Source organism: Dipodomys ordii, unplaced genomic scaffold (genome assembly GCF_000151885.1).
Source record: "Dipodomys ordii isolate 6190 unplaced genomic scaffold, Dord_2.0 Scaffold33, whole genome shotgun sequence".
Lineage (NCBI taxonomy): Eukaryota > Metazoa > Chordata > Mammalia > Rodentia > Heteromyidae > Dipodomys > Dipodomys ordii.
The window spans coordinates 6,580,454-6,607,621 of record NW_012267249.1 but is presented as its reverse complement, the minus strand read 5'-3'; the positions used below and the strand labels follow the sequence as shown (position 1 = coordinate 6,607,621).

The 27,168-nt window shown below is 42.8% G+C and overlaps 1 protein-coding gene across 2 annotated transcripts in view; it reads left to right on the top strand.

Annotated features, from left to right (window-relative positions):
* Window positions 1-27,168, top strand: part of Tesk2 (testis-specific kinase 2) — a 126,916-nt gene that overhangs the window by 97,643 nt on the left and 2,105 nt on the right. For both annotated transcript variants that reach the window (XM_013016916.1, XM_013016915.1), the window contains exons 5-9: window positions 18,429-18,575; window positions 25,018-25,100; window positions 25,532-25,616; window positions 25,807-25,890; window positions 26,087-26,173. In XM_013016916.1, the coding sequence (XP_012872370.1) occupies window positions 18,429-18,575; window positions 25,018-25,100; window positions 25,532-25,616; window positions 25,807-25,890; window positions 26,087-26,173 (486 nt within the window). The remainder of the gene's footprint in view (window positions 1-18,428; window positions 18,576-25,017; window positions 25,101-25,531; window positions 25,617-25,806; window positions 25,891-26,086; window positions 26,174-27,168) is intronic.

Below are 27,168 nucleotides of genomic sequence, written 5' to 3'. Positions count from 1 at the left end.
TTCTGGCTTTTTTCTTTTTGCTTATGTTGTGCTGAGGAATCGAACCCAGGGCCTCATGCATGCAAGGCAAGCACTCTACCACTGAGCCACCTTCCTAGCCCCTCTTAACTGGCTTTGAACTGCATCCTCCAAACCTAGCAAAGCACAAATATTTAGACTAAAGCATCACATTACTAACCTTTCTCTTTCTCTCTCTCTCTCTCTTTCTCTTTCCCAGTCATGGGGCTTGAACTCATGACCTGGGCACTATCCCTGAGCTTCTTTTTTGCTCAAGGCTAGCACTCTACTACTTGAGCTATACTGCCACTTCTGGCTTTTTCTATTTATGTGGTACTGAAGAGTTGAACCCAGGGCTTCATGCATGCTAGGCAAGCATTCTACCACTAAGCCACATTCCCAGCTGTATGATAATCTTGATGAAGATTATTTTGGTAGTGGTATGTCAAAATGAAGAAAAAGAAAATAGAGCCAGGAAAACTACCTACAAAGTGTTTATGTGAATCTAGGAATGGAATCAGATCACAACAATTAGAATGGAAAGAAAGAAGGGTAAATCAGAAGGTCATCACCAAGAAAACTATAGGATAAGACTGAGGAGTGATTAAATTCAAGAGAAGAGCCAGTGTCAAAATTAACGCCACACTTCTCATTTGAAAGTACAATTCTAATAAGAGAAATGATAAAATAGGAAAGGGTGACAGTTTAGTGGCAAGCTAAGTGTATTTGAAATAATTAGCAAAACAGTTAAGCTCAACAAAAGAATATGAAGTATAATGAAGACCAACTATTAATATATATGAAGAAATAGCTGAATATTGAAAAAATAGTTTTTAAGGAAGGACATAATAAGAAAATTTGCATTAGTCTAACTACAAAATAATTGATTTTATGAGAGACACTGCAGTGACCATTGAGGGTAGTCATTGAGTTTAAGTCTGCTTTCCCTCTTCTCCAATCAGACCTGGTGTTAGTGACTTGCTTGTCTAATAGAATGTAGCTTAAGTGACTTTCTGGAATTTCCAAGATAAGGTAATAAGAAATCTTGCAGCTTCCACTTGGGTGTCTGGTGCCACTGACTAGTCACTCTACATCTAAGTACCCTGAGGGCACCATGCAATAGGAAGCCTAAACCACATGGAGTTGATCTGGAGAATGACATACCAGGTAGGAAAACTGAAGCTCTCAAGCATCAGCACAACACTAGAAAAGTGGGGATAGCCATCTTAGAAAGGGTTCTCTGGAAGTAGAAGTGTTGCTAAAGTGGTAGAACTTCAGCCTTGAATGAAAAAGCCAAGTGAGAGTGAGGCCAACCCCCAGTACCAGCACAAAAAAGAAAAAAAAGATATGCTGATGGCTCACACCTATAATCCTAGTTATTAAAGAGGCTGAGATCTGAGGATTATAGTTTAAAGGAAGCCTGGACAGAAAAGTCCATGAAACTCTTACCTCCAATTCACCAGCAAAAGCCTGAATTGGAGATATGGCTCAAGTAGTAGAGTGCCAGACTTGGGGGAAAAAAAACCCCACATGAGAGTAAGAGGCCCTGAGTTCAAGCTCCATTGGCACAAAAAGTAATAAGAAGTGGGTCCTCTGATACCCCAGCTGAAGCTGACACATATGGATTAAGGATGTTAAGCCCTTCTGAATACCTGACTTATAAAATCACAAAATCAAAAGCAAAATAAAATGATTGCATTAGTCATTACAGTTTTTTTTGTTGTTGGTCATGGGGCTTGAAGTCTGGGCTTGGGCACTGTCCCTGCACTCTTCAGCTCAAGGCAAGCACCCTACCACTTGAGCCACAGCACCACTTCTGGTTTCTGTTTGTTAATTGGAGATAATTGCCTTACTGACCTTCCTCCTCGGGCTGGCTTTAAGCTGTGATCCTCAGATCTCAGCCTCCTGAGTAGCTAAGATTATAGGTATGAGCCACCAGTGCCCAGCTCACTATGTTTTAAAGTAGTTTGTTATTCAACAATAAAGAGAACAAGTGTCTTTTTTATCCTAGGCCCAGAATCTCACAGCAGATCCACTCAAAATGGTTCTGTGCCTAGTGAAACACTCCCTAGAGCCACCCCACACCTGAAAGACAGGTATGCCTCTGTTGCCAAAGTTAAACCATTGCAGGAACACCAAGCAACTTTGCATCCAACTTAAAGTAAACTAGGCCATGAAAGAATACTTTGTACCGAGTCACACACACAAGGAGGAAAAACAAACAAAAAAACTAACAAGGAAAAGCAGGAGGCACAACAAATGGCAATATCATAGCACAACAAGAAACTGGGATCTGGGTCTGGCTACTCATTTTCATAAATTATGCATGAGTTTGGTCACTGAACCCATAGAGTTTCCTTTCATTGCAGGCTGTCTGATTATACAAGGCTGCTTATAAGTCTGACAAAGCCAATCCAGAAGCAACACATAGCAACCCACATAAAAAAAAATCCCAAAGTAGCTGCTCTAATAAAGAAGGGTATGGTGGTGCAAATGGGAAGTGAAAGGGGGTTTGTGCCTAATCAACTGTCTGCAGCAGCTTACAGGCCTCATCCCTGCCCTCATGAACTAAGACCTTTTCTTTCAGTACAAACTATCTACTTGATTGAGGTGGTTTTGCTGTGACAAGAAAGAACCTCTCAACTAGGAACATTCTGCAATTTCAGAATTAACTGAGTGGCTCTTGTTGCCAAAGTAGGAAAAAAAAAGTTTCTAAATGGTAGAAAAGACTCCCTCCCCTAAAATAATGTACATACCAAGCAATTCATTTACTGAACCCTTTGTCCAAGGAGTGTTGTTTTGAAACAAGATCATACCCAAATGCAAACTCAGGTTGGCCTCAAACTTGGGATTTTTTTGCCACTGCAATCCTCCTGACTTTGCCTCCTAAGTGCTAGTGTTATAGGTATGTACTACTATGTCTGGCTCATTGTGGTTTTGGTATATATTTCTCATTTGTTATAGAGACTATCGTAAGGATATACAGATGCAATTTCTAGGCCCTTTATTCTGTTTCATTGATCTAGATATCTGTCTTTATGCCAATACCAGTGTTTGATAGAATTCTCATTTTATTTCTCTCTGCATCAACTTTAAACCTTTCTGTGGTTCTTCATTACCCTCAGAGTAAAGGCAAAACTATCTAATTTCAGCACTTGGGAGGCTGAGGTAGGACGATCAAAAGTTCAAGACGAGCAACATAGGGGACACTGTCTCAATAAAAACAAAGATTATCATCTTACCACTGCTTATCTCTGTGACCTCTGTTCATTTCTTCTTTGAACTCTCTGCTCCTTCTGAGCTGTGGACCACATTTGTCCTGATCCTCCTTTAGCTCCACAACTAGCTCCATGGAACATGACCCTTTTCACCTTTGGTCCTTTGCACCAGCTCTTTCTTTGCCTGAAACACACCCTTCCATTTCTTCTCCATCCAGCCAACTTCTTAGTACCCAGCTTAGCTATCACACACTCTGGAATCCTTTTCTGATGTCCCAAGATTAGCATAGTGCCTCTCCTAAATGCTCCTATAATACAGTAATATTCTCCTAATTACACTTCCTACCTTAATTGAATGACAGGTGTGTATACTACATCCATTGGGGGAGAGGGTATCTTGTGAACTTTTTGCCTAAGGCTAGCCTTGACCCATGATTCTTCCAATCTCAGTCTCTAGAGTTGCTAGGATTATAGGCACGATGCTTTTTTTTTCTTTTCTTTTCTTTTTTTTTTTAACCAATCCTGGGGCTTGAACTCAGGGCCTGGGCACTGCCCCTATTGCTCCAGGCTAGCACTCTACCACTTGAGGCACAGCACTGCTTCTAAGAAGCTTTTTCTGCTTATGTGGTACTGAGGAATCAAATCCAGGGCTTTGTGCATACTTGGCAAGCACTCTACCACTAAACCACATTTCCAGCCCAGGGATGTTTTTTTGTGACAACTTTTTCTCCCCTTTTCTTCCTTCTCTACTTTTTCTTTTCTCCAGAATATTGTCTTGAACTCACTATATAGACTAGGCTGGCCTAGAACTCAGAATTGATCTATCTTCACCTCCAAGGTCCTGGGGTTGTAGGCCTGTATGATACTGGTGGTATGGTACAGTTGTAGTTGCCAGTGACTATAGTTGCAGATTCAGTGGATACTTTCAAGCACATTTCACTTGACTCATATCTTTTAATACTGTTGATTATTTCTCTCTCTCTTTCTCTCTCTCCCTAAACTAGTATTTTAAAATTTAGGGCCTTGTGCTTACTTGGTACTTGAGCTATGTAGTTGGTACTCCCACTTGAGCTATGTCCCCAGCTGTGCTTTGTTTGCTTCAGTTATCATTTTTCAGGTAGGGTCTTGTATTTTGGGGACAGTTATGAACCACTTTACCTATGGCCTTGTGCATAGCTAGTGTTACAGGTACACATTTTCATACCCAGCTCATTTATTGAGATAGGGCACTACTTTTTTTTTGTTAAGGCTGGCCTTATACCTTAATCTTCCCAATTTCTCTCTCTTAGCTAGAATTACAAGCATAAGCCACAATGCCTGCCTAGTCATTTCCTTTTGAAAATCTTCTCCTTTAGCTTCTTTTTTTCTTTTTCTTTTCCTTTCCTTCCTTCCTTCCTTCCTTTCTTTCTTCCTTCCTTCCTTTCTTTCTTTCTTTCTTCCTTTCTTCCTTCCTTCCTTCCTTCCTTTCTTTCTTTCTTTCTTTCTTTCTTTCTTTCTTTCTTTCTTTCTTTCTTTCTTTCTTTCTTTCTTTCTTTCTTTCTTTCTTTCTTTCTTTCTTTCTGTCAGTTGTGTGGCTTGAACGCTGGGCCTGGGTGCTGCCCCCAAGCTCTTCAGTTCAAGGCTAATGCTCTACCACTTGAGCCACAGAACCACTGTGGTGGTTTATTGGAGATAAGAGTGTCATGGACTTTCCTGCCCAGGCTGGCTTTGAATGGTGATTCTCAGATCTCAGCCTCCTGAGTAGTTAGGATTATAGGTGTAAGCCACCACCACCTGGCTAGTTTAGCTTCTATTATAACTCCTTGTTTGCTTCTTTGCCCTCTCCTTCAAATTTTATGGATTCCTTAGGTTCTTACTCTATGGTTCAGAGCCTCCTGGGAAATCTCAAATATTCCTTAGCATCCATGACTACTTCAGCTCAATTGATAGTTCCTAAGTGTTAATTTCCTGTTTAGATTTTATTCCTAAGCAGCAACAACTACTACTATTATTGTTATTTCAGACCTAGCTATTGAAACTAAGGCTTCATGCATAGTAAGCAAGTGTTCTACTGCATGAGCCATATACTCCCAATCTCTTTTGGGGGAGGAGGGGTGATAGTATCTCAATAACTTTGCCCTTTTACTTTTGAAATAGGGTTGCTAACCTTGACCTATCTGACCTTGTACCTGAGATCCTGTTGTCTCCACCTCCTAAGTAGCTGTAATTACATGGTAATGTCCAGTTTTATCCTAAACTTTAAAGTGACTCTTTAAGCTGGGTGCTAGTGGCTTGTGCCTATAATCCTAGCTACGTAGGAGGCTGAGATCTGAGAGGATCACAGTTCAGTGCCAGTCTGGGCAGGAAAATCTATGAGACTCTTATCTCTAATTAACTACCATGAAGCTAGAAGTAGAGCTATGGCTCAAATGGCAGGGTGCTAGCCTTATGCCCAAAAGTTCAGGGACAGCACCCAGGCCCCCAGTTCAAGCCCCACAACTGACACAGAAAATAAAAGAAAAAAGAAAAGAAACCTACAGCTGGATGTCCAAGCATTTGGGAGGTGGAAACAGAAGCATCATGAGTTTGAGGCCAGCACAGACTACATAGTGGGGCCCTAATTGTTTGGTGTGTGTGTGTGTGTGTGTGTGTGTGTGTGTGTGTGTGTGTACTGGAGCTTGAGTTCAGGGCCTGGGCATTGTCCTTTAGCTTTATTGCTCAAAGCTAGTGCTTTGCCATTTGAGCCACAGCTCCACTTCCAGCTTTTTGCTGGTTAATTGGAGATAAGAGTCCTATGGACTTTCCTGCCTGAGCTGGTTTCGAACCACAACCATTAAATAACAGCCTCTTGAAGCAGTTATGATTATAGGTATGAGTAACCAGCATTTGGCCCTAATTGAGTTTAGAAGGATGAATAAAAATTAGCGAAGCTACGAAGGAGAAAAAGGGTATTCTGGGTATAAATAAGTATATATGAAACCATTTAAATATCTTGAGACATATTTTAAAAGTTTTTATTTTGTAGCTAGAACTAGTGTCTCCTTTTTCTTTTTCTTTTTTTTTTTTTGTCAGTCCTGGGGCTTGAACTGGGCACTGTCTCTGAGCTTTATCGCTCAAGGCTAGTGCTCTACCACTTTGAGTTACAGTACCACTACAGTTAATTGGAGATAAGAGTTTCATGGACTTTCCTGCCCGTACTGGCTTTGAACTGCAATCCTCTGATCTCAGCCTCCTGAGTAGCTAGGATTACAGGTGTGAGCCATCAGTGCCCGGCTCTTTTTTCTTTTTTTGTCAGCTCGGGCAAGTTCTGATGAATGTCCTGGATGGGAAGCTGTTCCATGGCAAACTTGGCAGTTGAGGACGTACAGACGTACGCTTTCAGTGACTGCAGATCCTGAGCTGAGAACAGGAGGCTCCTTTGGAGCACAAACCTCCCACAGGGTGCTCTTGGGATGCCTGTCCTGGAATTACCCAGAGCAGTCACAAAGCTTTCTTTTCTTCTAGAAACCAAGCCAGCAGATGGGATGTCTGCTAGCCTTTGTGTTTGGAACTGATCAACAAACATACAGTGGCAAGCACAAAGGCATTGTTGGGCTACAGTGAAAACTAGGTCGGGTCCAGGCTTTCTGTAGAAGGCCAATCCAAAGAGCAGGGCTTCCATAAGCCACTGATTTGGCTGTTTGACATTTATGTTCCGCTCTCCCTCTCTCCTCCCCTTCCTTCCTTCTTTTTCCCTTCCTTCTTTCCTTTCTTCCTCCCCCTACCACTTTCCCTTCCCTTTTTTTCTTTTTCTTTTTAACCAAATGACTTAAGATATTTAACTCAAAATTTAACTTAAATTCAGATTATCAGTAAAATAGAATTTATGGCTTCTAGTTAAGTATCCTGAGAGTGCTCTAGAGCCAGGGCTTGCAAATTACAGGTTAATATCCTTTGTTGGTATGCAGTGAGCTTAGTAAGTTATAGACAACATAAAACATTGTAAATTATAGGTAGCATAAAACAATCTATTCACTGTATCCATAGGGGATTGGTTCCAGGACCCCTGAGGATACTGAACTCTAAGGATGCTCAAGTCCTGTATATAAAATGGTGTAGTGCCAGGTGCCCATGGCTCATGCCTGTAATTCTACCTATTCGAGAAGCTGAGATTTGAGGACCATGTTTCAAAGCCAGCCTGGACAGAAAAGTACAAGACCCTTATCTCCAATAAAAAAACTAACTACCAAGGGTTGGGAATGTGTTTTAGTGGTAGAATGTTTGCTTGCATGCATGAAGCCCTGAGTTCAATTCCTTGGTACCACATAAACAGAAAAAGCCAGAAGTGGCACTGTGGCTCAAGTGATAGAGTGCTAGCCTTGAATAAAAGAAGCTCAGGGACAGTTCCCAGACCCTGAATTTAAGCCCCTGGAATGACCCCCCTCCCCCCAAAAAAAACAAAAAGAAAAAAAACAAAAAACAAAACAAAACCTACCAAAAAGCTAGAAGTGGAGCTATGGCTCAAGTGGTAGAGCACTTGCCTTGAGCACAAAAGCTCAGGGCCAGTGCCCAGACCCTGAGTTCAAGCTCCAGTACCAGCATACGATGAAATGGTATAATATTTGCTTGTAACCTGTACAATACTCTCCCATGGGTTAAATCATCTTTTTTTTGGGGGGGGTCCAGTCATGGGGCCTGAACTCTGGGCCTGGGTGCTGTCCCTCAGCTCTTCAGCTCAAGGCTAGCACTCTACCACTTGAGCCAGCGCCACTTCCGGCTTTTTTCTTTTTGCTTATGTGGTGCCGAGGAATCGAACCCAGTGCCTCAGGCATGCAAGGCAAGCACTCTACCACTGAGCCACCTTCCCAGCCCTTAAATCATCTTTACAATAATAATACCTAATGATTTTAGGTACAAATGGTTCTCATACTGTTACCTTTTGATGAATCCAAGTCAGAAAATGACAAACTTAATCCCTAAGTTCCCAACCAATGAACCAAATATATTACCAGAAATTTAGGGTATCTAAGTTGACTTTGTCCTTGCATCTGGCAAGAGAAGAATTCAGGCATAGTGTGAACATAAGTAAAGGTGGCTAGAAAGTTTATTTAAAAAATAATGTCAGAGACAGGGCTGTGAAGGTGGCTCAGTAGTAGAGTGCTTGCTTCACATGCATGAGGCCCTGGGTTGGATTCCTCAGCACCACTAAACAGAACAGGCTGGAAGTGGTGCTGTGGCTCAGGTGGTAGAGGACTAGCTTTGAGCTAAAGAGCTGAGGGACGGCGCCCAAGCCCAGAGTTCAAGCCCCATGATTGACAAAAAAAAAATGGCAGAGAAAGAGAATATGTGGCTTAGACATGTCATGGGAATACAGCACTTGAGTACATCTCAGGCATCTTGCACTGTCTTCTTTTTTTGATGGGGTCTGATTGTAGTGTTTCAGGCTAGCCTTGCACTTGAAATCCTCTTGCATCCACCTACCAAATGCTGGGATTGCAAATGTATACCTGGTTTATTGATGCCAGTTTCCAACAAGTTTCAGACTTAATGTGGACACAATAGGTTAGATAAGATTCTGAAATCCTTTCTCTAAACATGTCAGTTTACAATCTCAGATACTTTTGACTCAGTTTGTATGTCTTTGCTAATTTTGCTTAGTTGCTAATTGCAGTAGATCCTGCTTCTGCATACTTTGATTGTAATCTACTTTGTCATTCTTTTAACTTCACACTAAGTCAGATGATTGGTCACTTGTTACTTGGATGTTGTAGTACTTTCTAAGCCTGCCTCTAATTCATCTTCTATCCTCCTACCAAAATGATCTGTATAACAGTGTAGCTTGGGTCATGTATTAGTTTTCTAAAATTGTCATAATAAAGTACTACAATGTGAGTGGCTTATAACAAAGTCTTTTTTTTTCTTTTTTCGTGCGCATGTGCGAGCATGTGTGTGTGTGTGTGTGTGTGTGTGTGCGCGTGCGTGCGTGCGCGCGTGTGTGCGTGCGCGTGCGCCACTTCTGGGGCTTGAACTCAGGGCCTGGGTGCTGTCGCTTAGCTTTTCTGCTCAAGATTGGCACCACTTGAGCTGCAACTCCACTTTTTCTCCAATTAACCAATTGGAGAAAAGAATCTCAAAGAGTTTTCTGCCTGGGCTAGCTTTGAACCAAAAATTTCAAATCACACCTTCCTGAATAATTAGGATTATGGGCATAAGCCACCAGTACCTGGCTTATAACACAATTTTGGAGGTCAGAAGTAACAAAAAGTGATGACAGGGCCATTTTCTCTCTGAAGGCCCTTGAAGAAGATCCTATCATGCTCCTGTTTAGCTTCTAGAGTTTGTTGGCAATCCATGAAGTTCCTTAGCTTATAGATGTTACTCCAATTTCTTCCTTAATCAGCAGATTACATTTTCTCTGTGTGTCTGTGTCTCTTTTCATTCTTTTTTTCTTTTCTTTTCTTTTTTTTTGCTAGTCCTGGGGCTTGAACTCAGGGCCTGGGCACTGTCTCTGAGCTTCTTTTGCTCAAGGCTAGCCCTCTACCACTTGAGCCAGAGTGCCACTTCCAGCTTTTTCTGTGTATGTGGTACTGAACCCAGGGCTTCATGCATGGTAGGCAAGCACTCTACCATTAGGCCACATTCCCAGCCCTCTTCTCCCTCTTTTTATAAGAATATAAAGCATATTGGATTAAGGATTCACTCTACTTACATATGACCTTGTCTTACCTTGATTACATCTGCAAAGACTCAGTTTCCAAATAAAATCACACAGTATTTCACCATCTCTTTCTAGGAAATATAATTCAACCTCCATCAGAACTTGTTACACCATTACCTATGAACCTTCAGCAGGCCTCATGGTCTGCTGAATTAATTATAAATGCTTCATCTTAGTATTCCAGATATGCTTGAAAACATAATAACAATGGCACTGGAAGGGAGAGGTGGCTCAGTGGTACATTATTTGCCTAGTATACACAAGGCCTTGGAGCAGGAACAGTGTTTTCCTTTGCATTTTACCTTGAATCCTCACAATTCTGTGGGTTAGGTACTATGATGCTGCTGCTGCTGCTGCTGCTGATGATGATGATGAGATGATGATGATTTGTCAATCTTGGGCTTGAACTCAGGGCCTGGATACTGTCCCTGGGCCTAGCATTCTACCATTTAAGCCACCATGTCTGGCTTTTTCTAAGTATTTATTGGAGAAAAGAGTATCATGGATTTCTCTGCCTGGGCTGGCTTCAAACTGTGATCCTCAAATCTCAGCTTCCTGAGTAGCTAGGATTATAGGTGTGAGCCACTGGCTCCCAGCATATTATTATTATTATGTATTATTATTCCCATTATGTATGTATTATGTAATCTATAGTATTATAGATTATAATATATAACAAAATAGGAATAATATATATTATACATACATACATACTTAAGGAAATTGGGTAACCTATAGAGGGTTCTATAATTAGAAGTAGTCAGATGAGATTCAATCTATCTTCTCAGTGTATGGGCTTCTCACTGTCCTAAATGGTGCATCTGGGCTTTTTAAAGCTTCATTCTGTTCCCCCTGCCCTCTCTCTCTCTGTCAGTTGTGGGGCTTGAACTCTGGGCCTGAGCACTGTCCCTCAGCTCTTCAGTTCAAGGTGAGTACTCTACCACGTGAACCACAGCACCACTTCTGGTTTTCTGGTGGTTAATTGCAGATAAGAGTCTCAAGGACAGGGCTGGGAAGGTGGCTCAGTGGTAGAGCGCTTGCCTTGTATGCATAAGGCCCTGGGTTCGATTCCTCAGCACCACATAAGCAAAAAGAAAAAAGCCGGAAGTGGCACTGTGGCTCAAGTGGTAGAGTGCTAGCCTTGAGCTGAAGAGCTGAGGGACAGTGACCAGGCCCAGAGTTCAGGCCCCACAACCTGACCCTCCCCCCCCAAAAAAAGTGTCTCAAGGACTTTCCTGCCCGGGCTGGCTTTGAACCTTGATCTCAGATCTCAGCCTCCTGAGTAGCTAGGATTACAGGTGTGAGCCACCAGCGCCTGGCTACATTCCCCTTCTCAAGGTTCCCCCATCTTAAGCAAAGGGAAAAAAAGAATAATTTCTAATCTCTTTTGCATAGAATGCATTTCCTACCACTTCTCTCACTTTGCCTATAAGTTGCTATAAAATGGCAAAAAAACACAAAACCCAATGTGGTAAGAACATTAGCAAGTATAAGTCCTTGAGTTCAAACTTCAGTACTCTCTCATCTTACCACCCCAAAGCAAAAAGGAGCATGAAATTTTTGTAATTTAGGTTCTATTAGCTAATGGGATAACCTAAAAGAGGGATAGAGATATAAGTTATTGATAGTGAGGAACGAGTTGTATTCTGTGAGCTAGCATTGGGCTAGAATTACTCTGAGTTCTGTATCTCTTTTAATTCCCAACCTCATGACATAAGCACCTTGTAGAACTTCCATCTCTTAAAACTATTATTGGACATTAAGTTTTACACAGGAATTTGAAGAGATACAAACATTTTGTCCATAGTACCAACTATTAACTATACGTTAGGATCTTAACAAGGATATTATTTCTTCTTTGAAGCCTTGCTAGGCAGCCACTCTACCCCTGAGCTATAGTTCCAGCCCCCTCCTTGCCTTTTGCAGCATCATCTGGGTTAAATTTCACAGGCACTTTACCGTCAGCTCTTTAAAATTCCTTTGCTTTTTCTTAAGGGTTTCTGACACAACAAGGATCTTTTTCTTCTCTTTGGTACCTTCCATGTTTCCAGGCCCAGTCTTATTGTCATATGAGGTAGCAGTAAAGGTAGATATATGAACAACTTTCTCATTTCTGTGACAGAATGCCTGAGATATGAACAGTTTGAAAGGAAGAATGGTTTCAGAGGATTCAACCCACTATGGCAGGGAGGGTGCGGCAGAGCAAGTAATTCCTGGTGCCCAGGAACCAAAAAAAAAAAAAAAAGGATTCCAGGAAGGGCCAGGGCAAGATATAGCTCCAAGGATGAGCCCCCCAGAATCCTACTTCTTCCAGCCAGGTGCCACCTCCACTCTTTCTTTTTTTTAATAAATTTTTTATTGAGATTAAGTGATTACATAAATTTCCACAAATTTCACAGACTTCGTTAAAGTCACAAACATATTTTAGCCTTCACAAGGCAAATTGTCATTATCATGGTCTATGAAGTTTGTGAAATCTATAAACTTTGACAATACAACTATTTCTTCCAAATCTAGTGATATGTACATTTCTTTCCTTTTGCTTAGTGTAAGCTGTTCCCTCTTTCCCTTTCAGTCCCTCCCTCACATTGCTGCCCTTGTTTAGTTCATTTTTATCAATGTCCAGTGCAGCTGATGGGCCCCTCTGTTGTATATTTTCCCATTTCTCTCTGATTCTATGCCCTCCTTCTAGCTTCCCTCAGATGTGCACATGTACATACCATATATGAGGTCCAAGAACATGGAGTCATCTAGAAATGATACAACAAATTAAGTAGAGGTCCTTTGTTTCTTGATTCCTGTTTACTTTGTCATATCTCCTTGCATTTTGAATCTAACATCCACATATCAGGGAGACCATGTGCCATTTGTCTCTCTGATCTTGGCTTACCTCACTCAACATGATTTGTTCTAGTTCCATTTCCCTGTGAATGCCATTATTTTGTCCTTTCTAATGGCTGCATAATATTCCATTGTACAGAGGTACCACAATTTTTGGATCCATTCATCTGTAGTGCCACCTCTACTCTTTACCACCTCCCAATAATTCCATGGTAGTTTGAATCCATCAATGGATCAGTGCCATTGATGAGGTTAGAGCCTCAAGACCTAATCACTTTTCAGAAACCTGCCAGCTGGCAACCAAATGCTCAATACATAAATCTATGAGGACATTTCATATTCAAAGGACAACAGGAAGAGTGCTCAACAATTATTTGTAGAAATAAGCTGGGAATGGTGGTGACTATCCATATTCCTGGCCACTCTGGAAGCTGAGGCAAGAGTATCAGTTGAGGCTGACTATTGATAGGGTTTCCCTGTTACCCAATCTGGTTACTCATTCTCAAACAAGATGTTTGTGAGGTGCTGGTGACTCATGCCTGTAATCTTAGCTACTCAGGAGGCTGAGATCGGAGGATCAAGGCTCAAAGCCAGCCTAGGCAGGAAAGTCTAGGCTCTTATTTCCAATTAAGCACCAAAAAAGCCAGAAGTGAAGCTATGGTTTAAGTGGCAGAGTGTTACCTTGAGCAAAAAAGCTTAGGTACTGTGCCGAGACCCTGAGTTCAAGCCCCAGAACCCCATCCTCCCCTTCTACTTTGTAGAAGTAACTTGAATTAATATTCCTAGGAATAGAATGTCCACTTAAACATTCCTGTGGTGATTTCTTTCAGGAGTTGACATATGACTTCTTATCTTTTTTTTTCCCCCCAGTCCTAGGGCTTGAACTCTGGGCCTGGGCACTGTCCCTGAGCTTCTTTTGCTCAAGGCTAGCATTCTACCTCTTGAGCCACAGTGCCACTCTGGCCTTTTCTGTGTATGTGGTACTGAGGAATCAAACCCAAGGCTTCATGCATGCTATGCAAGCATTCTACCACTAAACCACATTACCAGCCCCCTTCTTACCTTTTAGAAATAAAGATTTATTTATATTATGCATTTCATTTGCACTTTTGATTGATTGCCTTCTAGGAAAAGCTATGTTAGGTATTCAAGTTAAATGAAAGATTAAATGAAGGAATTAAATGAAAGAAACTCTATTGTAATATTTCATTAGACCATGAAAAGAGGCAGGTTTTGGTAAAGGTAAAGTTGACATAGGTCACTGACAGTCACTGAGAGAAAATAAAGTACATATAACATTTGATTGGCTAATATTATGGTTATCTGAACTTAAAAGTTTAAAATAACAATAGTTGAGATGGGGATAGGAGGGAAAAACTAGGAGAGAGTGAAGGAAGGAATGACACTATCCAAAAAGAAATGTACTCAATTACCTGACTTATGTAACTGTAATTTTATAATAACAATAAAAAATAACAATAGCTGGCAGAGTTACTCCAATGGTAGAGCACTTGCTTAGCAACCACAAGACTCTGTATTAGTATCACCAAAATTAAACATGTGTGTATATATACATACAATAAAATATAATACAATAAAATTGTTAATACTTCTGTTATTTCAGAATATTACCAATGCCTTAGGTTGTTTCCTAGGGCTGCCCAAGGGAATAGTCTGAATGAAATTGAAAGCAAAGCATCTGTTGTTCCCATCTGGGAAAGCTGAATATGCTAGTGCAGTTGTTCTTGTCTTTGCGTTCCACAGGGGGATTTGTGCAGGGCTCACAGCTGAGTCTGCACTGGGAATTACTTATGGGGAAGTGAACGTTCCAACTAAAAGGCACATAGTGTGTAGCAACCTAGAAATCTTCCTTGTTGGCAGGTCTCAAACTTCCTTTTTTCCTACAGGCAAAAGTCTTGAGACATTGAGAACTTGTGGTTTCTGAAGGCCTAGAGGCTTATCAGGTGCACTGATATATTCACCAAGTATTTGCCAAAGACAGACAAGAGAGACTTTTTTTCTTCTCTTTTCTTCTGCTCTTTACTTTCTGGCTGGATCTGTGGATTTCTGAAGCTTTCAGAGACATTACTGAACAGATAGGTGTTTTTCTGAACCAGAACTGAGAGTCCTGGACCTTCAGAAAGAACCTGAATGTTTTCTGAAGATTATCTTTCCACCTTTCTTTGCCACCATGCCAAAGAACTGAACCCTGCCTCTCCATACATTCTGTTGGAGCTAAAGAAATTTGCACACATGACTAGATGTCAGCTACTTGCCCCTGTGTAACTTGGAGTTTGCAAGTTTAATTTCTTTTCATTAAATGGGCTCCACGAGTGTGAACCTTGGGCAGATTCAACAAGAGGGAAGAGAAGAAAGAATTGTGATAATATCTGCACTGCACATTACTTTGAGATTTCCAAAGATAGATTATTGTACAGGATTAATTAGACAGACAGGTCTCCCTTTTGAGAGGTGTGTATTTTTAACTATTCTCTACTTTGTCAGATATCCACTATTACAGGGATCTGATTTGCTGCACGGTGCTGCCCTCTACTGGTTCTTTTTTGGTGCATATGTTACCACATCAGAAAATCTCACATCATACGGCCTTTAAGTTTTTCCCTGTATTAGATTCTCATAATAATATTGTAAATTAGGTAACTTGGGATTATATCTACTTCATATGTGGGGAAACTAAAATCTAGGTAGCTTTATTAGTTTCTTTCTATAAACTTAAATGGCTAGCAGAAGGCAGAATTAGACTAGAATTAAAATTTCTTTCCTCTTAGTAAGTTCCATAGTCCTTTGTAAATTCAGTGTCACCACCTGTCCAAAAGCATTAACAGATTAAATTTACACTGGAGAAAATTGCTATTTTTTCTCCCTTAAAAGAAGGGAGACTGCCCGGTGTTGGTGGCTCACGCCTGTAATTCTAGCTACTCAGGAGGCTGAGATCTGAGGATCGCAGTTCAAAGACAGCCTGGGCAGGAAAGGCCATGAGACTCTTATTTCCAATAAACACCAGAAAACCAGAAGTGGAGCTCTAGTTCAAGTGGTAGAGTGTTCACTTTGAGCTGAAGAGCTGAGGGACAGCACCCAAGCCCAGAGTTCAAGGCCCACAACCAACTCCCTTCACCAAAAAAAAAAAAAAAAAAGAAGAAGAAGAAGGGAGATACACTTAAGTGGTTTAAGTAAATCTATTCGAGTTTCTGTTCTGCATGAGGTTGTAACTCAGATGCTGTGGGCACTTGTGGCTAGGAATGTGGCTTAGTGGTAGAGTGCTTGCCTAGAATGCATGAAGCCCTGGGTTTGATTCCTCAATGCCATATACACAGAAAAAGCTGGACGTGGCACTGTGGCTCAAGTGGTAGAGTACTAGCCTGGAGCAAAAGAACGTCAGGGACAGTGCCCAGAAAGCTCCAGGAGTGGCAAAAAAATTCCTGTTGGCTTCTATGATGATTTATTTCTTCTTTCTCTGCCTTTCCCTTTAAAATTGACTATTCTTAGGGATTCTTATTTCCCACAGTACTTGACATCAGTGACTGCCTCAATTTAATGTTTTGCTTTCTCATATTAGTATCTTGTTTAAGATTTTGTTTCTAAACTTTAAACTTGATTTCATTTATTCCAGCTGACTTCATGTGTATGTGTGTCAGCTAGTATAAGGGCTTGAGGGCTTTTTGCTCTCACTTGGCTTTTTCTCTCAAGGCTATGCTGTACCACTTGGGCCACAGCGCTACTTCTGGTTTTCTGAGTTGTTTATTGGAGATGAATGTCATGGACTTTCCTGCCTGTTCTGGCTTTGAACTGTGATCCTCAGATTGTAGTCTTCTGAGTAGCTAGGATTACAGGTGTGAGCCACTGGAGCTAGGCCCTTGAGACTCTCATCTCCAATAAACCACTCAGAAAACTGAAAGCAGTGCTTTCTCAAGTGGTAGAGAGCTAGCCTTGAGCTGAAGAGCTCAGGTTCAGCACCCAGGCCCAGAGTTCAAGCCTGACCAAAAAAAAAATCATTTGAATCTGTCTGCTTGGGCTGGCTTTGAACCACAATCTTCAGATCTCAGCCTTCTGAGATCACACGTAAGGGAGTAACTGGTGCCCAGTTAACTTTACCTTTAACATTGTCATTTCTTCTAAATATTCCTCTCCATATGTTCTGGATATTTAATAATGACATCTAGGGACCAATAGCTTAGGGGTTTTCCTAGAGCTTTGTGTCCTTATGCCTGATTTATTCGATCATCCTTGTTTTTTGGTGTTTGTTTTCTTTTTTTTTTGGATCCGGTCGTGGGGCCTGAACTCTGGGCTTGGGTGCTGTCCCTCAGCTCTTCAGCTCAAAGCTAGCACTCTACCACTTGAGCCACAGCACCACTTCCAGCTTTTTTCTTTTTGCATATGTGGTGCTGAGGAATAGAACCCAGGGCCTTAGGCATGCAAGGCAAGCACTCTGCCACTGAGCCAATTTCCCAGCCCTTGGTGTTTGTTTTTTGTCCAGTCCTGGGGCTTGAACTCAGGGCCTGGGCATTGTCCCTGAGCTACTTTTGCTCAAGGTTAATGCTCTACTTTGAGCCGAAGTGCTACTTCCGCCTTCTGTTTATGTGGCACTGAGGAATCTAACCCAGGCCTTCATGCAATGCTAGGCAAACACTCTACCACTAAGCCACATTCCCAGCCCCATCCTGGTTGGTTGTTTTTTTTTTTGTTGTTGTTGTTGGTTTGTTTTATATTCTGTCATCTAAATGCATTTTGAATCTTCCCTTGTTCCAGTGTCTCCACTATTGCTATAACTCAAATGCCTCTCTCGCACTGAGATCAATGCAATGTTCCAATAACCTAGTTCCCCTTCTTTGTATTCTACATACTAATTCACCTATCATACATTGCCAAAGCAATCTTTTCTTTGAAAAGTAAATGTGACCAGGTTGCTCCCTTGCTTAAAATGCTTCTTTTGTTCCCTAGAGCAAAGATAAAGTCCATATAGAATAGCAAAAGATACCATCCTTACTTCCTGATTTTCTTGTCAGTGTGTTCTGGCCATACCAAGTAAATTAGTTTCCTGAATGCACCATGGATTTAGCCTGTGACAGCATGTACTGTTCCCTCTGTGTGGATGGTCTTCCTTTTTTGCTGCCCTAGGTCATCCTTTACAACTCCTTTATTTCCTCTTCTATGCCCAGATGAAGTAACTTTATCCTCAGTGTTATAAACTGCTGTCATATCTATTCATTACTGTATTTTCCTGTTTGCTACTTACATTATCTCGGTCCCTTAATAGATTATGTTCCATTCAAAAGCAGGCATCCTTATGTACAGAACTACCAAATGCTTGGATTTGGAATAAGCCTATGGTAAATTAAGGGAGAAAAAAAACATCTATTTTCTCTATTTTCTAGCTTTTTTTTTTTTTTAATGTTTTTTGGGTCCGGTCGTGGGGCCTGAACTCTGGGCCTGGGCGCTGTCTTTCAGCTCTTCAGCTCAAGGCTAGTGCTCTACCACTTGAGCCACAGAACCACTTCCGGCTTTTTTCTTTTTGCTTATGTGGTGCTGAGGAATCGAACCCAGAGCCTCAGGCATGCAAGGCAAGTGCTCTACTACTGAGCCAACTTCCCAGCCATAGATGTTTACTCTCTAATAGTATCACCCCAAACCTAAACATTTCTGATAAATGGTGGGCGGGTCTTCTTTGTGTTTTGCAGTATATCAACTCTGGGAACCTGGAACAGTTGCTAGACAGTAACCTGCATTTGTCCTGGACTGTGAGGGTGAAATTGGCCTATGACATAGCAGTGGGCCTCAGATACCTTCACTTCAAAGGCATTTTCCATCGGGACCTCACATCAAAGGTATGGAGACCTTATTTTTGCAATGCTTTGAGAGACACGATCCTCTTCTCTAAGAAAGCTGTGTAAGAGAACTACATTGTTAATGAGCTTAGAAATATGGAGATCTCTATTACAGGTTTAACATTTAGTCACAGAGAACATACTCACTATTCATTATAGCTAATCCTTAGAAAGCCAGTATCTCTTCAGAGCAGGTACCTTTCCAAGTTGAGGCAGGCAACACTTGACTTCTGTCTCTGAATGTGTGATACAGAAGCAGATGACATAAAGAGGAATAAGAGATTCTTGAGCTGGGAGGCCTATCAGTTTTCTCTCCTATGGTATCCAGGAAGTAGTTCTCAGCTAAGAGCAGTAGTTGAGTGTAGTCACTTGAATGCAAGTTTTAAACACTCCATGGGTCATTTTCTAACTGTGTGATTGAGTTTCTGCCACCCTGTCAATTCTTTGGCATCAGCTGGTCTCTGCCTCTGTAGTATTATATTCTTGTTGTCCAAAGTGCTATGTGAACAGGATAGACAGAGTTGTTTTCAGAGGAAGTTGGCTGTGCTACAAAGGAGGCAATAGAGCCAAAAGGCCTAGGATATTATCATGACAAGGCTTATAAAAAATATTGCCTGATTATTGATGGAAGAAAGATAAAGCCATCTAACATATCTAATATGGCTTCTGCCCAGGAGCCAAATTAAAGTCTCCTAGGGAAATATGTAGGAATTTTGAACTTACCCAAGAATAACTGTCATTTTTCTCTACCCTAGCATATATATGAGCACACATATACAAATATATGCATGCATATACATGCATAAAGCTCTTCTGTCATAGATGAAGGGAAAGGAAGCCTGTTGTAAGAAGCAATTTCCAAAGGGAACAAAACCAATAAGGTCTAAAGTCCCTGGTGACCTCATGCCGGTGTGGTTCTGGCATCCTAAACAGCAGTACTGTTCCTGAGGGGCCCTGACCTTTGGTTTATGAACTAGTTACAAAAAATTGCTGTGGGGAGGTAATGGCAAGGCCCTTGTGTATGGCAGAACCATTTGTATTCAACTGCACTATTCCTGAAGGTGCATGTGTTCTAGGCTGGTAGGTAAAATTATATCAGTCAAGTAAGTTGATACTGTCACTTCAGTTACCCAGCCCAAATCAGATCAGATCAACTCATTATAGCTTCATTTCTTCTAAGTTAGAGGGAGGTTGTGACAAGTGGCTGGGAAGGTGGCTCAGTGGTAGAGCTCTTGCCTTGCATGCCTGAGGCCCTGGGTTTGATTCCTCAGCACCACATGAGCAAAAAGAAAAAAGTCGGAAGTGGCGCTGTGGCTCAAATGGTAGAGCGCTAGCCTTGAGCTGAAGAACTGAGGGATGGCGCCCAAGCCCAGAGTACAGGCCCCACAACCAGACCCAAAAAAAAAAAAGAATGAGATGCCCCAGTAGAGAAATAAGGTAAAAGTGATAGAGTAGAGGGCTCTGAGGTTTCTAGATTATCTCTAAAGATCCACTTCAAGGCCAACCTGGGTAGGAAAATCCATGAGACGCTTATCTCCAGTTAACTACTAAAAAGTCAGAAATGGAGTTGTGGTTTAAGTGGTAGAGCACCAAACTTGAATGAAAAAGTTAAGGGACAGTACCTAGGCCCTGAGTTCAAGCCTCTCTGTCTCTCTCTCTCTCTCTCTCTCTGTGTCTGACTCTCTGTCTGTCTGTCTCTCTCTCTCTCTCACACACACACACACACACAAACCAAAGAACAAATGTGATTACATGCCTGTAATCATAACCCTAAGGCAGAAGGAGGGCTGCATCGGGAAACTATCTCACAAACAAATGTGAACGTTAGAGGGATGTAGGGCTCCTAGAGTTCTTTGTTTATGAGTACTGTCAAAGCTTTTAGAAACCATTTATACTCTGTTAGTAGATGACACAGTACTAGCCACAAAGAAATGGTTAGATTCCAACATGTACCCTCCATTGGCTCTAGCCTAATTGGAGAGATACGTGAGCAGGTCCTTCATACACACAAGAGATATGGCCAAGGGATGGAACATGTCATCCTAAACTGATAATCTTCTAAACTTGGCCTATAGAAGTTCCTAAGGGCAGGGGCTGGGAAAGTGGCTCAGTGGTAGAGTGCTTGCCTAGCATGCACGAAGCCCTGGGTTCGATTCCTCAGTACCACTTAAACAGAAAAAGCCAGAAGTGGCGCAGTGGCTCAAGTGGTAAAGTGCTAGCCTCGAGCAAAAAGAAGCTCAGGGGCAGTGCCCAGGCCCTGAGTTCAAGCCATAGGACTGGCAAAAGAAAAAAGAAAGGTCCTGAGGCATTTGGGGGGACATTTCAGTCCTTGATCTCCCTTGATCTTCCTCTGAAAGGAACCTTTTCACTTTTCTGAAAATGTAATTTCTTGCTTGATCCTATCAAGGCTTATGAAATTCATTTTTGGGGGTAAAGAGAAAGGTGATTACACAAAGTACCCTCTCTCCCAGTTTTTGTGCCTCGTAGTGGGGCTGCTCCTTAGTTTTTTCACACAAAGCTGGCACCTACCACTTAGCCATAGCTCCACTTCTGGCTCTTTGATAGTTTATGGGAGACTTTCACAGGCTTTCCTGCCCAAGTTGGCTTTGACCCAAGGTCCTCAGATCTCAGCCTCCTGAGTAGCTAGGATTACAGATATGTGCCAGTGGTACCCAACTTTGAGCTTAATATTATAAGCCTAGCATATATTCTGTAGCCATATAGTCTGTACTGGGGCTACGGTCAGGTTGGCTAAAAAATGTCATAATTGCTTGCCCTAGGATTAACCAGCATTGGAGATAGAGGCTAAGGTCTCTGCCTACATAGTTGTAAGATTCTAGCTCAATAATAACCCATCACTTTTTAGAGCTGAATTATTATTTTTTTTTTGGGGTCCGGTCGTGGGGCCTGAACTCTGGGCCTGGGCGCTGTCCCTCAGCTCTTTAGCTCAAGGCTAGTACTCTACCACTTGAGCCATAACACCACTTCCAGCTTTTTTCTTTTTGCTTATGTGGTGCTGAGGAATCGAACCCAGGGCCTCATGCATGCAAGGCAAGCGCTCTATCACTGAGCCACCTTCCCAGCCCCGAGGTGAATTATTTTCTATGAGTTATATTTCAATAAAGTTGGCAATGGTCTTGCACAAACAATGTTGCTTTTTTCATGGTGCTTGGCCTCTATTTTGTAAGTCTTCTTTTTTTTTTTTTGGGGGGGGGTCCAGTCGTGGGGCCTGAACTCTGGGCTTGGGCGCTGTCCCTCAGCTCTTCAGCTCAAGGCTAGCACTCTACCACTTGCGCCACAATGCCACTTCTGGTTTTTCTCTTTTTGCTTATGTGGTGCTGAGGAATCAAACCCAGGGCCTCATGCATGCAAGGCAAGCGCTCCACCACTGAGCCACCTTCCCAGCCCCTTTATAAGTCTTTATTGCTCTTGTCATCGATTTGTCTTCAGCAGAAAGCCTTAAACCTATCCCACTGAGCAAGCCAGAAGCCATGTGGGATGAGAAGAGGCTTTACTAAAGCCCACAGAGTAGCCAAAGATAGTGAGGGAAATCTAAAACTCTAGCAGACAGGGGAGAAGAATCAGAAAGTCTCTAAACCTCTAAGCTTCTAACGCTGGTCTCTTAACTATATGATCACTACTACCTTATTCCTTACATACTCAATACTAACACAAATCCTAAATCGTATGTAAAAGCCCTGAAGGAGGTCATTAACTATGTCACAAGCAGGAAGATCTAGCCACCTAAGAACTTACTTTATTTTATTTTTTTGGTCTGGTCGTGGGCCCTGAACTCTGGGCCTACGCACTGTCCCTCAGCTCTTCAGCTCAAGGCTAGCGCTCTACCACTTGAGCCATAGCGCCACTTCTGGCTTTTTTCTTTTTGCTTATGTGGTGCTGAGGAATCAAACCCAGGACCTCATGCATGCAAGGCAAGTGCTCTACCATTGAGCCACCTTCCCAGCCCCTAAGAAGTTATTTTGTCTGCTTAGTGTTTGGAGTTCATTGGGATTTTCACTGAGAATACTTCCAGCAGAAGCCAGTAAGGACTGAGTGGGAGAAAAAGAAATGAAAGCAACAAGTGTTAAGAGCTAAGTCTGACTAACCTAGATCCCTTAAAGGGAAGCTCAGGAATTTCTTGGAAAACCCGATAGGGGTTTGTCAAGGCTCCTCCTCATTTTTATCAACACAGATGTAAAGCCCTAATGTTTGAACTTTTGTGAGTTTTTTTTTTTTTCATTCCTAGTTTCCCCTTTGGCATCAATGCTCAGCTATTAGCTATAGAAAAACCTTTCTGGGCTGGGAAGGTGGCTCAGTGGTAGAGTGCTTGCCTTGCATGCACGAGGCCCTGGGTTTGATTCCTCAGCACCACATAAGCAGAAACAGCTGGAAGTGGCACTGTGGCTCAAGTGGTAGAGCACTAGCCTTGAGCTGAAGAGCTGAGGGACAGCACCCAGGCCCAGAGTTCAGGCCCAGGACCAGAAAGAATGAGAGGGGGGGTGAGGGGAGGAAGGAAGGGAGGGAGGAAAGAAAAGAGGGAGGGAGGGAAGAAGAGAGAGGGAGGGAGGGAGTTAAAGAAGGAAGCAAAGGAAAGAAGAAAGGGAGAGAAGGAGGGAGGGAAAGAAGGAAGGAAGGAAAGAAGGAAGGAAAGAAGGAAGGAAGGGAAGAAAGACCTTTCTATAGCTCTCTCAAGACAATGGTCACATTTCAGGTAGACTAAGTGAGGCAACCTTGCCCTTCTCCTATTATAGGGATCACATTGCTCCTGATCATTCCTGCCTTAGCCATTTCTTAACTACTTATAAAGATGCTGTCTAGAAATCCCTTTCTACTAAATGGGTGGTCTGCAAAAATGTGATCATAAAGCAGAAACTGAACAGCTTTGACAGGGGTTGCCCACTGTGGCCATGTTCTGTTCCTAACTTGCTTCTCCCAAGTTGACTTAGGAAACAGGATTGTTTTCAAGGCCTATAAAGCAAATAGTAAATAGGACTTTACACTGGACCTTGGAGACAGGAGTCTGAGTTGTTGGCAAAATGGGAGGAGGAAAGGAGAGATCTGAAGTGCCACTTCCTCATAGGCTAGTGCCCTATACCCAGGGCTTTGGTTAATACACAGGTTGGCCTTGGGCCCATCTTCTCAGACAAAGTCAGGGAGGTGAGGTGCTGATCCAGCATGACTGATGGGAGAACTAAAGCTAGGACAAACACAAGGACAGTTCTTGGAAATCAGCCAATTTACCTCCACTTGGGACCCAGGGTAGATGTGATGAAATCATAGGCTCCTTCTGCCTCAGAGAAGAATTAAGTATATGTACATTAAGGCCAGAATAAAAGATTGCTATGTACCTGATGTAGAATGTGCAGAAGGCGTTAGTAATGTCCTGGCAACTAGATGCCAAGGCTGGCTAGGAAGGAGGAGAGCTGGTTTGGGTCAGATAGGGTCTTGCTGGCCTTAGAAATGTTTCTGCTTGCCAAGGCTCCTTGCTCTCTGCTGCCTCCAGAGGGGGTGGGGTGAGGTGCCTCCTGAGCCAGTGGTATAGAGCTATTTTGAATGTAGCTATATTTGGGGAGAGCTGGTCACGGATTTATTTATAGGTCATTGGGGTTCATCCTTTTTCTGGAGTCAGCCGTATTTGTCCAGTAATCATGTTCCCATCCTCTCCCATGAATTGGATACTGTGAGGAAACCTTAAACTGGAACTTGTTCCCCAGGTGCTCACAGCCTGCCTGCTAGACTGTGAATGGAGGTGGCATAGAAAAGTATGTGTGGGTCCTGGATTTGATTCCCAGCACAAAATAAAAATGAAAATGGGAGAGAGGGATTCGCTAGAGGGGGAAGGAGAGAAGACAGAGAGATATAATATATGAAACAATGAATTTGGAGGATATTCCAAATGGAGGGAATGGTATAAACAAAGGCTTTCTGTGACAAGTTTAAATTTGGATAAGCTATGCTACATAAGCACAGGGGCCAGTTAGACAGAGCCAGATCAGATGGGGGTGTGTGTGTGTGTGTGTGTGTGTGTCGGTGTGGCTTGAACATAGGCCTTATACATACCACGCATACACTGTACCACTGAACTGTACTCCTAGTTAGACAGAGCCAGAGTGTGTGTGTGTGTGTGTCTCGGTGTGGCTTGAACACAGGCCTTATACATACCACGCATACACTGTACCACTGAGCTGTACTCCTAGTTAGACAGAGCCAGATCAGATAGTGTGTGTGTGGTGTGCTGGGGCTTGAACATAAGACCTTATACATGCCACGCACACACTGTACCACTGAGCTGTACTCCTAGCCAAATCGTAGACTTATGCTAGGAATATTGGTGTGACCCAGAGGGTATTGAAGGTTAGTGTATGCAAGCATGGGTAGTTAACTATGGCTGCTTGATCCCTACTTCTGAGCTACCTTCTCTCCTCTTCTTTGGGAACCCTAGAACTGCCTGATAAAGAGAGATGAGAATGGTTACTCTGTAGTAGTAGCTGACTTTGGCCTGGCTGAGAAGATCCCTGATATTGGGTGAGTAGTCCTAATGGGAAATCCAGCTTCCTTCCCAAAGACCAGGATTTAGTGACAGCTCCACCTTACTCCCTGAATTTAACTAGTCCTAGGCTATCTGTATCCATCCTTGGGGGGAAAAGAATTTCCAACCATCAAAATATCCCATTGTGCTGGGCGCCAGTGGCTCATGCCTGTAATCTTAGCAACTCAGGAGGCTAAGGTCTGAGGATCATGATTCAAAGCCAGCCCAGGCAGGAAAGTCTATGAGACTCTTATCTCCACTTAACCACCAGGAAAGTGGTACTGTGGCTCAAATGGTAGAGCATTCACTTTGAGCTGAAGAGCTTGAGGGACAGCGCCAGGCCCAGAGTTCAAGCCCCACAACTCATAAAAAAAAAAATACCCCATTGTACTGGGCAAGCTCACTTCCTTCCACTTTCATTCCACAGCATGGGATGTGAGAAGTTGGCTGTAGTGGGCTCACCCTTCTGGATGGCACCTGAAGTTCTTCGAGATGAGCCCTACAATGAGAAGGTAAGTGGAGAATCTCAGGCTTGGTACTCCTTAGAATGCACTGATAGCAGAAAGAGCCCAGGGTGAGGATCAACATCCTTTCTGACTTGGATGAAATATGGGCAATAAGGCTCAGACATGGGCAATTGAGGGAGCAATACTCCACCCCTCAGTCCACTGAGAGGGAAACAGAGGTCTAACTACCCACCAGGCGGACGTGTTCTCTTATGGTATCATCCTCTGCGAGATCATCGCCCGCATCCAGGCTGATCCAGACTACCTTCCCCGCACAGAGGTGAGCAGTAGGCATGCAGACCAGTGCCATGGGCTAGGGCTGGTTTGAGGCTGTGGAACTATTTTCTTCTTGGGGTAGAGTGGCTGAACTCATTCTATGGCTACTTCTTAGAGGCAGCTCCAGGATGGGTGGTAGGGGTGGGGGGATGGGGACTGATGGCATCTACCCATGTCCCTATACCTTCCCCAAATGACAGAATTTTGGGCTGGACTATGACGCTTTCCAGCACATGGTGGGAGACTGCCCCCCAGACTTTCTGCAGCTCACCTTCAACTGCTGTAATGTGAGTATCTTTATCCTCTGGCCTTGTTTCAGGAGCTGGTTATATTCTTTTTACCTGATCATGACTGTAAGGAAAGGCTACAAATTCCTTAGCCTCATTTTTCTCTAGATGTGTTAAACACCAACCACAGTTCCTCCTCAGGGTAAAGCTAGGCTGAGGACTTTGGACCAAGAGAAGGGAAAACTGGCTCCTAATCTTCAGCCTGCAGGGCAGACCCACCATCCCTTACCTTGATAGCACTGTGGTGTGGTTTTGCTATTAAACTGGGCTCTAGCCAGTCCAAAGACACATTAAAAAAGGTTCTTCTTATTGGCCTTCTTTTTTTTTTTTTTTGGCCAGTCCTGGCACCTGAACTATGGGCCTGGGCACTGTCCCTCAGCTCTTCAGCTCAAGGCTAGCGCTCTACCACTTGAGCCACAGTGCCACGTCTGGCTTTTTCTGCTTATGTGGTGGCTGAGGAATCCAACCCAGGGCCTCATGCATGCAAGGCAAGCACTCTACCACTGAGTACCTTCCCAGCCCATGGCCTTCATTTTATACAGATCTGAGCCAGACTACTTAGGACCAAAGGGTAAAACCAAATTAGCAGTATGGGAAAAAAAAAAAAAGAAGAAGAAGAAGAATCACGTTTGCTGGGATCCAGTGGCTCATGCCTGTAATCCTAGCTACTCAGGAGTCCGAGATCTGAGGATCGTGGTTCAAAGCCAGCCAGGGCAGAAAAGTCCGTGAGACTTATGTCCAATTAACCACCAGAAAACCGGAATGGCACTGTGGCTCAAGTAGAATGGTGGCCTTAAGCTGAAGAGCTGAGGGACAGCACCCAGGCCCAGAGTTCAAGCCCTAAGACTGACCAAAAAAAAAAAAAGAGAGAGATGCTTTTGGAGGGGTAAAGCAGACTGAGGACTGAGATAAGGAAGTATAGTAGACAATAGTTTCCTTTCTGACCATAGTTCTAGGTATCACCCTAAGAACTGTGGCCTCAGTAGAGATCTCTT